The sequence below is a fragment of the Arachis hypogaea genome, chromosome 7 (assembly GCF_003086295.3).
Source record: "Arachis hypogaea cultivar Tifrunner chromosome 7, arahy.Tifrunner.gnm2.J5K5, whole genome shotgun sequence".
NCBI lineage: Eukaryota > Viridiplantae > Streptophyta > Magnoliopsida > Fabales > Fabaceae > Arachis > Arachis hypogaea.
This window is the reverse complement of record NC_092042.1, coordinates 65,443,277-65,460,431: the sequence shown is the minus strand read 5'-3', so window position 1 is coordinate 65,460,431 and position 17,155 is coordinate 65,443,277. Positions and strand designations below refer to the sequence as shown.

General features: G+C 31.7%; 1 protein-coding gene across 1 annotated transcript; it reads left to right on the top strand.

Moving 5' to 3' along the window:
- Window positions 1-332: 332 nt before the first annotated feature.
- Window positions 333-4,106, top strand: LOC112703275 (ribosome biogenesis regulatory protein homolog). The gene is made up of 7 exons (XM_025754655.3): window positions 333-791; window positions 1,114-1,165; window positions 1,384-1,512; window positions 2,536-2,653; window positions 3,256-3,439; window positions 3,531-3,644; window positions 3,747-4,106. Exons 1-7 carry the CDS (start codon window positions 537-539, stop codon window positions 3,888-3,890), a joined length of 996 nt encoding a protein of 331 aa, XP_025610440.1. The 5' UTR covers window positions 333-536; the 3' UTR covers window positions 3,891-4,106.
- Window positions 4,107-17,155: the final 13,049 nt, after the last annotated feature.

The window sequence follows — 17,155 nt, the reverse complement described above, 5'->3', positions numbered from 1 at the left end:
TTCATTTTTATATCCATGCAATCTTTTGCTTTTAAAATTTATCATTACTCATTATTTTAATTTTTTGTAAATTACAAAAATTATAATCATAAAAAAATAAAAAATCTAAAAAGATCACAAAACTTGTTAGCTCTCTAGCACTCTTTTTTAACAAAATTTGAAAACTAATTTAATGAAGTGAAAATTTAAGCCAAATTCTATAAAAAAAATTCAATAAAATTTATTATTTTTAATTAATATTTTTAATTATTAATCTAACTTTTAAAATTTAATTATCTAATAACATATTTTTTATCAACACTTTTAAATATTAACTATTAACAAAAAAAAACAATAAATTCCATTTTTCAATAACATCCGTCAAGAAAACCCTAATGACAAAGTTGCACGGTAGTAGTAGCCGCACCGCTTCCCTGTCCTTAATCTTCTTCCTTTTGGTTCTCATTTTTCCTCTTCTACATATTACACTCCCTCAGCACACGTGACAGTGACGGCGGCGCTGTTTCCTTCCTCTCCATAGATAGATCGATAGAGACATGGAGGTAGAGAATCAAGAACCGAAGCACTTGGAGGTAGACCTGGGCCACCTTATGGCCACGGACCTTCATCACGTGTTTCCTTCTGACCCTACTCCTTCAAGGGAAGACCTAATCAGCCAGTGTCTCCAGAAAGGCACTGAGTTGGTTCAAGCCATCGCCGATTCCCTCTTCACCCTGCCTTCCACCGAAGACGTCGACGGTCCCCTCGTCAAGTTGCCTCCCCCACTCACCAAATTGCCCAGACAGAAACCGGTATACTCCTCTTTACTTCTTCACTCTCTTTTCATTCTATTCTGTTGATTATAATTAATTATTGGTATTATGTCTATTCATTTCACGGTTCTAGGGTTTAGGGATTAGGGTTTAGGTTGATACTAGAAGTTGAAAATTTTTAAACTTTTAACTTATTTTAGTCGACTGGGAACCCTAATTTTTTAAATTTTCGACGGAAAAGTTTAGCACTCCTGATTTCTTAGTTTGCCTTTAAAGTACTTGTTATTAAAACCCTAATTTAATTATTAATCCTTGAAGTTATTTATTTGCTCATGGAGTTTTGTAATACTGTGTTTTGCAGCTGCCTAAGCCCAAACCTCCTACCAAGTGGGAGCAATTTGCCAAAAAGAAAGGTTTGTGCTTTATGGCTCTTTTAGTTAAGTTCATATTATGCTTAAAAATCAAGTTAGTGAGTTTGAAGTTTTATATTTCAAGTTTGTGTAAATTGGTGTTTAGGTGATTCGAGAGTTTGATTACATTGTGTGACCTTAATACTTATGTTTATGTAGTCCTGTTTGGGGTTTGGGTTTATCTTTAAATTTTTTTACTATGTTGTGTGCTATTCTCTCAGGAATACAGAAGCGAAAGAAAGACAAAATTGCATATGACGAACAAACTGGAACCTGGAAACGTACATATGGATATGATCGTGCGAATGATGAAGATGCTGTGCCTATTATTGAGGCAAAACCCAATGATGGTAAAATTATTGAGCCATCCTTTGCCCTTTGTCCCTTTGAAGGAATCTTTATTTAAATGAAATTTGCAGTTACTGTTTTGATTTTTTTTTTATCTAAGTGGCCAAGTCTAGTGGAGTGAATTTTGGATGCTTACACAACTGTTACATCTTTTAAGTTTGAGATTAGGATAAATGTTTGAAGAAACTAAAAGAAAAGTCTGATTTAGATCACGGTTGGTTCTTCTGAGGAAGGAAGATTTAAAACTGAAATGAACAATTTAAGTTACCTTAGACAGCTTTGATTATATAAGGCTGTGTTTGTTTGTTGAGACATAGACACTAACTGTTAGACATGGTGGTACATGTTTCATCGTTTATTTGCTGAGACACAGATTTGGATAGACACGGTGGTACAAGATACACACAAAATACATGTATTTAGTGTTCCTCCTTGAAGCTGAGACACGGAGATACAATGCATAGAATACAAAATTTGACCCTTTTATCTGTAATTATTTTTGAAATTATCAATGCATAAGACACAGAGGGGGAAATTGACATTTGATTTATACATGTGTGTCTTGTACATTATTACCAAACATATTACAGAATTTGTGTATCTTTATGTCTATGTATCTTTGTGTATTTGTGTATGTGTCTATGTGTCTAAAAGACACTAACCAAATGCAGCCTAAGCTTTGCTTTTAGAGAAGAAGTTGTGAATTTATCTGATTTAGTATCTATCAGTTAGGCCTTTAAAATTTGAAAGATCCCATTGTCATACTTAACTTTGCGTTTTTGGCATGATTTCTGGTGTGAGATAATGTGGATCATGCTAGTTAGACATTGTGAAGTTTATATACATCAATGGTTCCAGTGATGTCATAATCTTCTTTGGATATTTTTTGTATTCTATCTTCTCATGTGTGCGCAAAGGGTGCATGCATCTAATTTTCGCTAGTTGGTGTATACAATTCTGTGCGTTAATAAAAGCTATAATGATAATGATGATGTATATTTAATTGATAAGGCAAAATTTTGCAGATCCAGAAGAGGACCCTTTTGCCAAAAGAAAGGAAAACAAGAAGAAAAGAGTTGAAAAACAGGAGAATAACAGACTGCAGAACTTGAAACAAGCTGCCAAATTTGGTGCTCTGCCAAGGTTTTTATCTCTTGCCTTTTCTCACCCTCTTACTCCTACTACTACAGTACTACTACTACTACTACTTGTTATTGTTGTTAGTTAGTTAACTAGTAGTTAGGTACTTTGGTTTGAGGATTTATTTCATGTGTCATTTGGCTGCTTTGTCAAAAATACAATATTGATATTCATTGCTTGTCCTTTGCCTGTTGGCCCCCCTTCTGGACTTATAGTGGTTGTCACTTTCTGTTTTGCAGAGTAAAAGTTTTATTCTGCTTGAATTACAAAACCCAAATAAGTACAACTTCTTTGTTAATCCTTGTTCAACTACTACTAATATACTTTGCTACTTGAACTAAAATAAATTTTGCTTGTTCATTGCACCGTATTGTTAATAGTTGGTCTAACTGCTGTAGTGTCTATCAGCAAAAAGTTAAATTCTAAGTCTGTAATTAATCATAACTAAATTTGATTGCATTGTCTCGGTCCTCTGTTGTGTGATGTATTTTTAACGGCAAATTTTCTTTACTTTCATATTTTTTTTTCCTTATTTTTATCTTACCATGGTGCACAATTCCCGCATGTTTTCTCTTCTTATGAGGACTGAATAAATTCCTATGCAGCCATGTTCAATTGGCTGCTACAGCTTTGCCTATAACAGGAACACAGGCAGCACCTAAGAAAGTAACTAAGGATGAATTAGGTAATATAGCTGGAACTGTAGCAACTTCAACAGCCAGTGGTGGCAAATTCGACAAAAGGTTGGCTGGTGAAAAGCCTGCTCAGCATAAAGGAAAATATCGAAAGGTTGCAAACTAATGCTATTTACAATATTGATCTGTTTCTTTTATTCATGTAATTTGGCTAATTGGCATTGCTTTCTTTTTTCTTAACTTAGTTCCTGCCAGTTGTGGAAGGAAAAGGGATAGGATCGCAGGAGAAGGAGCAAACCGAAAAAATATTGAATAAGATTATGTCAAAGCATTCCCATGATATACTCAACGTTGACAAGGTACTTTCAACTTTCAAGTTATCTAGTGACCTCAATTTCAATATTGACCAAACTTTATGAACTGTTTCTTTCGACCTCGATTTTACTTCCTCTGTATTCTAGGCTGTCTCGATGCACACGGTGAAAAAAGAGAAAAAACGAAGGTTTGAGAAAGCAAAGGCTTCAGCTACGGACAGCAAATTGAAAACGCAGAAAAAGTCTTTTAAAAAGGGAAGTTTTAAGAAAGGGAAAGCAAAAGGAAAGTAGTCTAGAGCTTGTTGATGTTTTAAACCTTTATTTCGTCTATGAATTACCATGCTTATTCCCACCTCTCTGTGAGTCTTTGTATCGATGTAAGGCCAGAGTAAAGGGGAAGCGATTTTGAATGCCATGAGTTATCTGTTATACTTTATTAATTTTACAACTAAAATGTATTACGTATAATTTTTTATTGCAATTGAAATCAAAATTTTTCTTCCAAAATTAATGAATTCTCTTCTTTCTCTCTTTTTTTTCTATTTCTTTCATTCTTTTATCTAATTTACTTCTCCTAAATATTATTATTAATGATTAATTATAAATTTAACAATCAAAATGTGTAATATGACATTTTTTTAATTGTAACTAAAATTAAAATTGAAATATAATTATATTATATTATTAATTTAATAATTAAAATAGTAACATGATATTTTTTCATTTAATTTGAAATAAAATATTTTCTAAAATTAATAAATTTTTTCTTTATCCTCTTATTTAATTTTTTTTCTTTTCCTATTTCTTTCGATCATTCTCACTTTATATATAACTTATAATTTATATTTTATATTACTAATTTGACAAACTAAAATATGTTACGAGATATTTTTTCATTACAATTAAAATAAAATTTTTTCAGATTAACAAATACTTTCTCTCTCTTTTATTTTTATCTTTTTTTTTTCTTTTCTCTCTCCTTTATCTTTTTTTACATTTCTATTCTACCAAAAATAAAATTAATAAAATAATATAATTTAAATAAATTTATAAAAACATAAGAAACATTAAATTTATAATTAAATACAATTAAGAAATATTCCATAATATTATTTACATAAAAAATATATTATTATATACATATTTTTTTAATTTTTTATTTAGTTTTAAATTTTCACTGCTTATCTTTTTAATCTATATTTTTACTTCTTTTCTTTCAAATATTTGTTACATATAATTTAAAAAGAATACTAATATTGTGATTAATAATTAGAATCAACATTAAATTATTTCAAAAAAAATTGAGTTAATTTTATAACTATAAATATAATTTTTTATACTAATATTTAATTGTATTTTTTATATAGATAGAGAAAATTTTTTTAAATAACAAGTATGAAAATTAATTATTTTAATTTGTGTAACATACTTAATGCCTAATCAAATACAAAAGTATAAATATTAAATTTTTTCAAGGTTTAGATAATAAATGTTAAAATTAATTCTTAGTAAAAAATTAAATTCTTTCGCATAAAAATAATAATTAAAAAATTAATTATTTGATTTTTTTTATCTACGAGAATTTTGATATTCTTAGCCGACAGAAATTTTTGTCCTCTACAATCTTTTTTATAAAAATAGTTTAATTTTATAAATCTTTTTTTGCCATAATCTATAGTATTAGAATAAAACCAATATAATTTTAAAAGATTTATATTCTTGTAATTTTATAACGGACAAAAACACTAATTTTATCATAATTGTTTACATAAAAAAAACTACCATTTCCATCTATAAATATTCAGAATGCTCACAAAATTACTCATAAACCCTTCTCTCTTACCACCACCCACCCATAACAACTCCCATTTTTCACTTGCTATCTGTTACGCTACTAGCCCTTGCCGCACCTTTTCACTGCCTAACTGCATCACATTTTGCTCCAATTCTCATTCGTTACTCCCACCCTAAACCAATACCACCACTAACAACCACCATCACAACAAATTTAGAAGCATTTGTTAACAATAACAATAGAAAATAGAAACAAAAATAGTTCCAGTTTCAAATTTAGAAGCAAATTTAATAGCAACAACAATAGAAGCAAAAATAGCATCCAAGGCATCCAACTTTATGACTTCTTTTTTCGCAGAGGTCTTTTCAGAAGAGTATAAATACTGATTGTTAGCAACCATTTCAATCAACTCCATAATTTCATCAGGGATCTTTTTCATGTGGAGTGACCCTCCCGCAGAATTATCCAAAGATATTTTGGCGGTCTCAGAAACTTTATCATAAAATATCTGCATCTGGATCCAGTCTGAGAACATATCAAGAAGACACTTCCTGAGCATCAGCTTGTACCTTACCAAACTTTATAGACAGACTCACCCCCTCTCTGCCTAAAGGTCTGAACATCCGTCTTCAATTTAGTCAGCCTCTGAGGTGGAAAGAACTTGGTCAGAAACCTGTTAACCACCTTATCTCAAGTATTCAAGCTCTCTTTGGGTTGAGTGTAAAGCCACTGTTTAACTTGGTCCTGTACAGCAAATGAGAAGAGAAGTAGCTTGTAGACATCCGGATGGACTCCATTAGTCTTCACAGTGTCACATATCTGCGGAAAATTAGAATAAACAAGTTTGGGTCTTCCTGCGGGAGTCCGTAAAACTGACAGTTCTGCTGCACCAGAAAAACAGGGGTTCAACAATGCTACTCCCATAGAAATTTGGGTTAGGAGCAGTATATAAGCCAAGTGTTCTGGTGGGTTGTGCAGGCATATTAGGAGGATTAACAACATTGGCATTAATCGCATTGTTATTATTGTTGAGCTCCATAATGGACTCTTCAGCTTCTTTCTTGAAATTATCCCTGAGACTCTCACCGACTTTGTAAACTCTAGCTTGTTGTAAACGCCACCTCAAGGCTTTCTCAATCTCGGGATCAAAGTCTAGAAGAGGTTATTTGTTCTTGTTCCTACTCATAAACAACAAAAAGCAAAGAAAAGGTGAAAATCTCTACGTCAGAGTAAAGAGAATTCCCATTGAGGTATCATATGTAAAAGAAATAAAATAAAATAAGCTGAACAAATAACACTAAAAATTTCAAAAATCAATAAAAAAATAAACTACTAAATTAAAAAAATTAATCAGAAAAATAAAATAAGATTACTAAGGGGGACACCAAACTTAATTTCAGAAATTAAAAATAATTTAATTAAAATAAAACTTAAATTTTTGAAAATTTAAAGGATAAAATTGAATAAAATTTAAAAACTAAGAGTGCCAAATCTAAGCAATCAGACAATGGTTAGTTGTCAATAACAGTCAAGCCTCGATAATGGCGCCAAAAACTTAGTGCGGAATTAAAATGTCCACAACTGAACTGGCAAGTGCACCGGATCGTACCAAGTAATATCTCAGGTGAGTGAGGGTCAATTCCACGAGGATTGATGGACTGAGCAGCAATAGTCGAATGAATTACTTAGTCAGGCAGACAGAAATTAGTGTTTTGAAATTCAAAAGCATTAAACAGAATTTCAGAGAGTAAAGAAAGCAACCAGTGAAATTGGTATGAAACGTAAGTGAGAAAATAGTTAAGTTTTCGGAGTTATTTATTCTTCCAGATTAAGTTTTCTTACCAACTATTTTAATCATGTAAGATTCATTTCATGGCAAACTGTAATTGACTAAACCCTAATTCCTTAGTGATCTAGTCTCCTCTAACCTAATTAACCGCCAATTCCTTGGTCACTTAATATAGATTAGAGGGTTAGGTACAATTCTAGTTTATTAGCCACAAAAACCCTAACTACCCAAATATAAGAGGATTACATGTTACGTATCCCGTTAAGTCCAAGTAATTAGCCATTTAGGAGGAGTTTACTTTCAAGCTAGTATTCAAGTGAGATAACTTTTTCAAGAATCAACAAGAATTCATATAGAACAAGAGTTATTCTTTCGATATACCTAGATTCATAAGATGAACAATGAAAGTAATCCTTGAAATTGAATCAATACACTAATTAAAATAGAATGATAATATTGTTAATCCATAAAAATAAATAAAGCTCCTAACCTTAACCAAAAAGGTTTATTGGCTCATGACTCAGAGAAAACTAGGGTTCTGAAGAGTATAAACTGTAGAATGAAATCCCTCAGAGAGAAGATCTCCCGAAGGGCTAAATATTTTCCTTTTTATATCTAACCTAATTTTTTATTTGAAACTAAAATGAAATCATAAATTCTAAAACTAAAAGATTTTATTTGTAAACAAAAATAATTAAAATAAAATAAAATATAACAATTAAAAGCTAGATCTAACTAAAGATGCTCCTTTAATAAAGCTTGATCCACGTTACTGGGGCTAAACGCAGATTCGGCGTTTAGCGCCCTAGAGGGCAGAAAGTCTCCTTTCAATTCTAGCTTGCTGGCGCTAAATGCCAAGCCGCCCTAGTGGGCAGAGAGCTTCCTTGCGTTTCTGAGTTGCTAGCACTAATTAAATGCCTAGGTCCGTGTTTAGCGCCAGCATGACATATTCATTTTTCTTTTTTTATTGTATACGAACTCTGCCAAATTGATCCAAACTTCACCTGAAATGATTAAAACACCAAAGCAACTCAAAGTAGCATCTAAAAAGGTTTCAAACACTAAAATAAAATTAAAACTCATTAAATTCTAACTTAAAATAAACAGAATATAAAGAAAAAATGCTCACACATCAGACATAAAATACACTATTTTAGTATTTCTGTCCATGTCTCCTCTACTAAATGCAATTTTGTATCTTTGTGTCCCTATCTCTATAAACAAACACAATTTAAAAGTCTCTCCCTCTCTCTCTCCCTCTTCCTCTCTCCCTCCATCCCTCCTTTGAAGTTTTTCTTTTCTAACTCTCTGTTCTTTTTCAGTCAATTTGTGAAACCTCCACGGTATTATCTCTTTCCCTGTTTAATGGCGTCCATTTTGACTCTTTTTGTACTCTTGGCCACCAAATCTTGTTTCTCTCATGACATTTTTTTCAGTTTTGATGTTGGAAGTTTTAGAGCTCATAGAGAAAGTTTGTGTAATATTAATTATACGTACCTTTAAACTGTTATTTTAAATTGATAATCAATTATATATTTATATATAGCCTAGGGAACAAAATTAGTGCTATTTTTTTTTTAAAAAAACCAATATGTTCATGAAAAATCTTCGGTGCACCAAGGTAGCAACTAGTGGTATTAGATAATAATGTTGGTAGACAAAATATATGCTATTTACAGTAGAACTGAAACATGTTCTCTTGCTTCCATATGCTCTATACCATTAATAACTATCTAAATAAGAATGTCCACAAGGCTGTAACTAATTAAATATTAGTAGAATCGAATAAGAATAAAAATATTCATCTGGACTAAATTTTTAAAATGATCTTTTAGATTCACGATTTTAATTTTATTATTTTAATTTTTTAATTTAAAATTTATTATTATGGTATATGAGATTTATCTCCGAACACCATATTAGTTCTTGAACCCTTTCTAGTACCAAGTAAGCGAATGAAAAGCTAATTGTTCTGATTATCATGCTAGATACAGGGCTAAAGAGCGTCGTTTTGTTTTGACGCTTAAACAAGACAAAAACGAAAAGATGGAGAAGAGTTTATATGGCATTTTTATACTTTGTTTAAGCGCCAAAATGAAATGACATCATTAGCCATGTGTCTAATGTGGCCAGTCACCCAAAAGTCAAATACTAAGTGTTGATGAATCTCAAATGCACCTCTTACTATATTACATAAACATTTCAAAATCCTATAGAAAATACTATTCGAAATAAAAAAGAAATGCATTTTTTATCCAAATTTTAGGTAAGGATGATTTTGATTTATCAATTTACATTAATTGGATCGTTACTGAAAAGAATATCCAAATACCAAATCCAATTTCATAGCTAACTCAGAATTTCATTCGTTGACTCAATGTCCAAAAGGGTCCAGGAACCAATATGGACTCTGGAGTTAGATCTCAATAACTGGTATAGTAAATTTTAAATATGAGGGACTAAAATGGTGAAATTTGTGAATATCAGAAACTACTATAAGAATTTAGTCTATTCATTATTCACGTTCAAATATTTCACGAACTGCTAATGAATTCTAGAGAAACTAACGAGCATATTATTTTTAGAATTATAAAGCCTAAATCTTAAACTCTAACTCTAAACCTTGCAACTCTAAACTGTAAACCTTAAATCTTAAACTTTAAATGTATATTCTAAATTCTAAATTCTAAATACAAGTCATTGATAAAATACATAATAAAAAAAGAGTAAATATTTGTTTAATTATCAAGGAATGCATCACTCGTAAGAATTAATCCCAATATTTTATAACATTAAAATATTAAAAATATATTTTCTTCATTTAGAAACTAAAAAGATATTTAAAAAAAATTAGTTAACAAGTATCTATATATTTAAATATGTTAAACATATAAAAATGATAACTTTAAAATTATTAATATATGTAATATATCAAAAATATAAAAAATCTAATATTCAACAAGAAAATTTTTTTGAGGGTTTTTCAAAAAGTGCTCTGCTAGGGTTTTAAGGTTAATCCTTATTAAATTTTCTATGAGTAAGTCTCATACGAATTGATAATAGCAGCATCTGTTGCATCTCAGGGGTTAAGAAGAGCATTGGAGGTGCTGGAGGAAAATAAAATTATTGAATTTGGTGAGGAGGATATAAAGGAAGGTTTGGAGAAGTGTACAAGAAGTCTAGTTGACAGATTAATGGCTGATCGTAAGTTCAGTGCTAGTATGTTAGAGGTTGCTCTACTCGCGATCTGGAGACAGTCGGAGGGTTCAAAGTTTTGGATCATGATGGAATTGTATTTCAATTTTTCTTTGAAAAGGAGATTGAGATGATTAGGATTGAGAATGGAGCCCCTTGGCTATTTAAAAATTATATTCTCAACCTAAAGAGATGGAAAGGAGAAGATTCAATTGTGAAAACTGAATTTCTCAAGTGCTTATATGGATTCAATTGTGGGGGTTACCAGAATATTGTAAAATGAAAGAATTAGGTAGGAAACTTGGGAGAGTGATGGGGGAAGTGATGGATGTTGACTTATTCATTTTAAGAGAAAAAGAAGAGCAAATAGTTAAAGTGCAGATTGGGTTAGATATCACAAAACTATTACGAAGATCGATGAAGATTACAGGGGGAGATAAGAAGGTGATCGAGCTGCAAGTCAAATATCAAAGAATAGGAAATTTTTGTTACTTTTGTGGATTCTTGGGACATGAGGCTCGCGGATGCAGCAAATTCCTTGAGAATTGATCAGCGGCAGGGAAGGTTAAGGAAGAGAAATGGGGGCCTTGGGTCAGCGTTGAACAATTTAAAAGGAGGTTCAGCTCCCAAATAGAGAACTAGCATCCAAATTCTGACCAACAGCCAGAGAAGAAATACCAAAGAGATAGAAAGCCAACTCTGTTAATCCTGATTAAAAGCTTTGCAAGTCTCTTGGTTAATGACGTTAACACACAAAAAGGAGCTGAGGATAATGAGGTAGAAAGTGGAACACAGAAGGAGGAGAGAAGGATTTTGGTTCTTGCTAATCAGCTAGGTCAGAAAAAGCAATATAACACTAAGAACGTAGCACAGATGGAGAATAAAGAAAAAAATTTAGAACAAAATTTTAACTCGGATGGCATATTTTCCTTTAGTGCTTCCGCCAGTGCACCTGAGACTAAAGGAAAACACAGGTTGCGTTTGAAGCAGATGGCAAGGAAAGGTAAAATGGACAATAAGGTGACATGGGTTAAAAGGAAAACAGAGAAATTATAGGATATGACAGCAAATAAGAAGCATTGTTTGATAGAAACAAGTCAAATTGAGAAGGGAGAGGGTGCCGCCTAATAATTGGCAACCAAGGATCCATGAAGATGACAATGTGAAACTGTCGGGGTTTAGAAAAACTCCTTAAAGTTCCCAATATTAAAGGGATTCTTAAATCCGATTCTCCTGAAGTATTGTTTCTCTATGAAACCAAAAATAATACCTTGCATGTGGAGATGGTGATTAAGGATGTTGGTTTCTCGAATTTGTTTTGCGTGGACCCGATTGGACAAGCAGAAAGGTTAATAATTACTTGGAAGGAGGAAATGAAGGTACAAGTCAAGGCTTTTGAGTCTTTTCTAGTGCACTTTGTATGGGAGGATGGTCAAATTGCAAAGACATGAAAATTGCTGTACACTTCCACACAGATGAAGCTATTAGAAAAGCTCAATTTGGACAATTACTTCAGGTCATGGATAATTCAGGAGAGCACCGATTGGTGGTAAGAGACTTTAATGCTATAAAGGCTCGCCATGAGAAAGAGGGTGGGAGGATGAAATCAGCATCATCTATTCAGAAATTCAATGATTTTATTAATGAAGCTGAATTAGTGGATCTGGGATACGAAGGCAAGAAGTTCACATGGAGTAATAGGAAATTCGGAGAAAATTTTATTCAAAAAAGACTAGACAGAGCACTTATTTTGACAAAATAGAGAGCAAAATATCCAAATAGTTTTGTGTCTCATTTGGATGGTACAGGATCTGATCACTGCCCCTTGCTCATTAATTCAGAAAAGGAAGAAAGAAGGTCAAGAAGAAGATTCGGGTTCCAGGAACATTGATGCGATAAAGAAGAGATATTGGAAATTGTTCAACATGCTTGGGACTTGGAAGTAGTGGTTCACCCATGTTCAAATTGGCTGTAAAACTAAAATATTGCAGGCATAAATTGTTTGAATGGCAAAAATTAACAGCTTTAGACTCAAAATAGCCGATCCGAAGTGTGCAGGGGAAATTGAAGAAGAAAAAGGAAAAGTAGCAGCTACAGATGACACAATAATAAGGATTTTGGAGACTAAGTTAGAGGAGAACTTGGAGCAGGAAGAACGATTTTGGAAGGAAAAATCTCAGGTGCAATGGCTAAATTGGGGTGACAAAAACACAAAGTTCTTTCACTCTAAATTTCAGTCAAGGTGCCGGAGGAATAAAATCCAAGAACTCGTTTATAAAAGTGGTAATGTGGCCTCTGATCAACAAGGTATTGCAGCTGTAGCTCAAGAATATTTTGTTAATCTATTTACTTCTGATAATCCAAGGGAACCTGCAGAAGTTCTAGAAAAAATTCCTACGATGGTGGAGGCTCACACAAACCGAATGCTCACTAGAATAGTAATAGACAGTGAGATTAAGGAAATAATGTTTTTTATTAATCCGTTTTCAGCTCCGGGAGATGATGGGTTTACAGGAAAGTTTGTTCAATTTTATTGGGAGCTAATTATGAAAGATGTAATTAGTGCAGTCAAGAGTTTCTTTTCAAGAGGTAAATTGTTGAAAACTTTCAATCATACAAATATCTGCCTTATTCCAAAAATTAGAAATGCTAACTCTATGAAGCACATTAGACCAATCAGTCTTAGTAGTGTTTTCTATAAAATCATTTCTAAGATTTTGGAGCAAAGACTACAATATGTAATGAATCAGGTGATAAGTGATACTCAGAGCGCTTTCATTAGAGGAAGATTGATTAATGATAATATTTTAATTGCGCATCAGTTTATGCATTTTCTGAAAAATAAGAGTTATGGAGACTATAAATTGGCTCTGAAACTTGATATGAGCAAGGCTTACAAAAGGGTTGAGTAGACTTTTGTGTGGGAGATTATGAACAAGATGAGATTTTGCAAAAAGTGGATGGACTGGATCAAAGAGTGTGTGACAACGGTTTCTTACTCTAGTATTGTGGAAGGTCAGTCTCATGATTTTTTTAAACCATGTAAAGAATTACGTCAGGGTGATCCTCTCTCCCCTTATCTATTTTTGTTTTGTATAAAGGGTTTTTTCCGTCTGCTCCACAGAGGAGAACAGAGGCTAGAGTTTTTTGGTTTGAGACTGAACCCCAAATTCCCGAAAGTTCTCTGCGGATGATTCTATTTTTGTTTAGCAAGGCGACAATGAAAGATTGTGAAAGTTTACTAAAGTTGTTAAAAGGCTACGAAGAAGTGAGTGGTCAGGTTATAAATTTAGATAAGTCTTCTGTTTTCTTTAGTAAGAACACTCTTCTATCAATCCATGACTAGCTGGCTGCCCTATTGTCTGCATTAGCTTCCAGAACAAGTATTTAGGCCTTCCAGCAATGGTCAATAGATCGAAAAAAGAGACATTTAATTTTGTCAAAGACAAGGTTTTACAAAAACTACAGTATTAGAAGCGAGCTTTGCTTTCAGCTAGTGACAAAGAGGTTTTAATAAAAGCAATGGCAACTGCAGTGCCTCTCTACACATTGAGCTGCTTTATGCTCCTCGAGACACTATTAGAGGACATTTAAAAGTCAATAATGCAATTTTTTTGGGACCAAAAGAACGCAGAGAAAAATATGCAGTAGATTAATTGGCGGATTGCTTGTAGACCAAAGAACTAAGTTGGTTTGAATTCTAAGGATCTCAGGGATCTTAACTTGGCTATGTTAGGAAAATCGGGATAGAGGTTGATTTCTCGGCCTCACTCTCTAATTTACAAGGTCTATCAAAGCATATATTTTAGTTTTCAACTTTCCTACATGCAGAAATAAGGCACCAGATCGATGATCCCAGAACATTTGAACCATTAAATGGTTCCATAACAAAACATGTCTTTTAAATTTTTTAATAACTACTAAATAGTCCGTTTTAATTTTAATTACAAATTAATCTCATATATTTTATTTATTTATAAAAATTATTTTTTATTTCATAAATTGTTATTTTATCATTCATCTATTATGTTTATTAATAATAAAAAATAAAAACAATAACAAATTAGATCTTCCATTGATCATAATAACTTTTTGGCAATTTCAATCGATTAAAAGTTTATCTTTGATCCATTACATCTGTCGGGGATTTTGAAATCGTGTTTCTTAGAAAATCAATCCATTGAATTAACAAAACAATCGATTGAATTTCAAGTTTCCCATAACTCAATCGATTTATAAACCATTAGTCACGGCGCGATTCAAAATTTATAAAAACGATATGAAAATTGAGAACGGCGCGATTCAAAATTCAATCGATTGGATTATCCTACCAATTGATTGAATGCAGAGAAAAACTTATCTATGTCACATTTCAATCGATTGAATGATCATACCAATCGATTGAATTGGAATATACCATTAGTCAAGTAAAAAATTCAATCGATTGTATTATCATACCAATCGATTAAACCTTCATATATCATTTTAATAGCGGCCTTCATCGATTGGGTAATATAAACAATCGATTGAATTATAAAAAACTCACATTCTAGTCATCCTTAAATCGATTGGGTAATATGATCAATCGATTGATTTTTGCAAAAATCCTACTGCCTTGCAACTTTCAATCGATTGTTTTGTGGTAACTTGAAGTCCAATCGATTGAGTTATGGGAAACCTGAAATTCAATCGATTGTTTTATTATTCCAATCGATTGATTTTCTAAGAAACACTATTTCAAAATCTTCGACGGATGTAATGGATCAAAGGTAAACTTTTAATCGATTGATATTGCCAAAAAGTTATTACGTTCAATGGAATATCTAATTCGTTATTGTTTTTGTTTTTTATTATTAATAAACATAATAGATGAATGATAAAATAATAATTTATAAAGTAAAAAATAATTTTTATGATTAAATAAAATATATAGGATTAATTTGTAATTAAAATTAGAAACAGACTATTTAGCAGTTATTGAAAAACTTAAAAAACATGTTTTGTTATGGGACCATAATGGTCCAAACGTTTTGTGACCATTGAATCCTTTGCCCATAAATAGGTAATAATCCATCTTGGAGTTGGAAAAGTGTTTTGAAGGGCAAAAAAGTTTTGGAGAAAGGCATTTTTTGGAAAATTGAAAGGGAACATTCAGTTAAAATCTTAGAGGAAAACTGGATAAAACAAATTCAACCAAATAAAATTCAAATTCTCAACCATTAACAGAATCACCTAATTTGGGTTTCTGAACTACTCGTACCAGATCAAAATTAGAATCAAGAGCTAATCACCTCAACATTCACACACAGAGTAACGCATGCAATCATAAACACAAGCATCAGAACAACGGAAGATGTGGTTACCTGGAATAAGGAGTAGAGCGAATACTACTCAATTGCCTCTGGATATACGTTGGTCTTTTAGTTCTACTATGCACCAGTTGAGTTCTTGTTGGAACAATGCAGAAGGAGAGAAATCTGGAGTTCAATTTGGAAGTTAAAATGCCAACCCAAAATTAAAATTTTTCTATGAAAAGTAATGCATGAAGGCTTACCAGTCAAAGAAAGATTACACTCTAAAATCCAAATGGTGAACCCAATCTGCAATCTATGTGATGCTATAGTGGAATCAATTCTCTACTGTCTCATCCAGTCCCCGAAATAAAAAATGATTGAAAAATAGTAAGTCTTCCCTGGACAACCCGAAAAACAGAAACATGAAAATGGTGGTTATAACTCTAGGAATAACTCAGAGGGAGACAAAAAATAAAAAAAGAAACTCATTTGGCAACATACTAATGTGGCAGATTTAAAAGATGAAAAACTTGAGAATCTTCGAAATTAAAGTCATTTCTCCTCAAAAAGTAGTAGCTATTATAAGGTTCGGAATTCTGGAAGCAGTGGCTAACCTCCATTGATAAAGTTCCAGAACGACGCTTCCTTTTTCAATAACGCTTCTCTTTTTTCACTTTACTCTTTTTTACATTTTTCAGCAACGTTTCTTTTCTTATTTAGGAGTTAATCTTTAGAACATTTATTTGGTTGAGGAATACCCATTTTTTTCTTGTTGTAAGTCTAAGATAGACTTTTTATTTTATTGCATCAATAAAATCTGCCTTTAAATAAAAAAAAAACAAAAAAATTTATTACTTACATAACAAGTATTCTTGACAAAGAATTATTGAATAAACTTTTAAAAAATATATTTTTTAAATAATATTTTTTATAATTTTAAAAAATATAAATTAATTTGATATTTAAATATCTTTTTTAAAAATAATGTTTTTTTATCAATTATATTTAAATCCAAAATAATAAAGTATTCTATATTATGTTAGAACATTTTTGTTTCTTAAAATAAAAGAAATCTCTAATATGAAAATTTTAACTTTAAGAAGAAAAGGATACTTTTTATTGTTTATTATTTTTACTTTTGCTAAAATAATTTTTTCAACAATAGTTCAAAAAACCTTTTTTTATTAAAAAAAATACTTTTCTTACAAATTAATAGTACCCAAACATACTATGTCGGAAATAAATTATTTCTCTTCCCGCGCTAAAAGCAACAAAACAAGCTTAGTAAATTGAACTGGATAAGACATAAGGGTCAACAAATCATGTTTTGAAAACCATTTAATTAATTAAGCTAACGCCATGAGCTTTACGCTAATGGTGCTCCAAATTCCAAAACAAAGGGCCCACTCGTGCACTTTTCTAAGGTTTTTCCCAACAACAATGGCTCCATCTAGTGGCCATACTCCCAACTCACAACTAACAT

Excerpts from the sequence above, each read along its gene's own strand:
- LOC112703275 (XM_025754655.3), top strand. The coding sequence starts at position 537 with ATGGAGGTAGAGAATCAAGAACCGAAGCACTTGGAGGTAGACCTGGGC. Across the intron at positions 1,166-1,383 it reads GCAATTTGCCAAAAAGAAAG|GAATACAGAAGCGAAAGAAA; the intron begins GTTTGTGCTTTA and ends CTATTCTCTCAG. Across the intron at positions 3,645-3,746 it reads ATATACTCAACGTTGACAAG|GCTGTCTCGATGCACACGGT; the intron begins GTACTTTCAACT and ends TCTGTATTCTAG.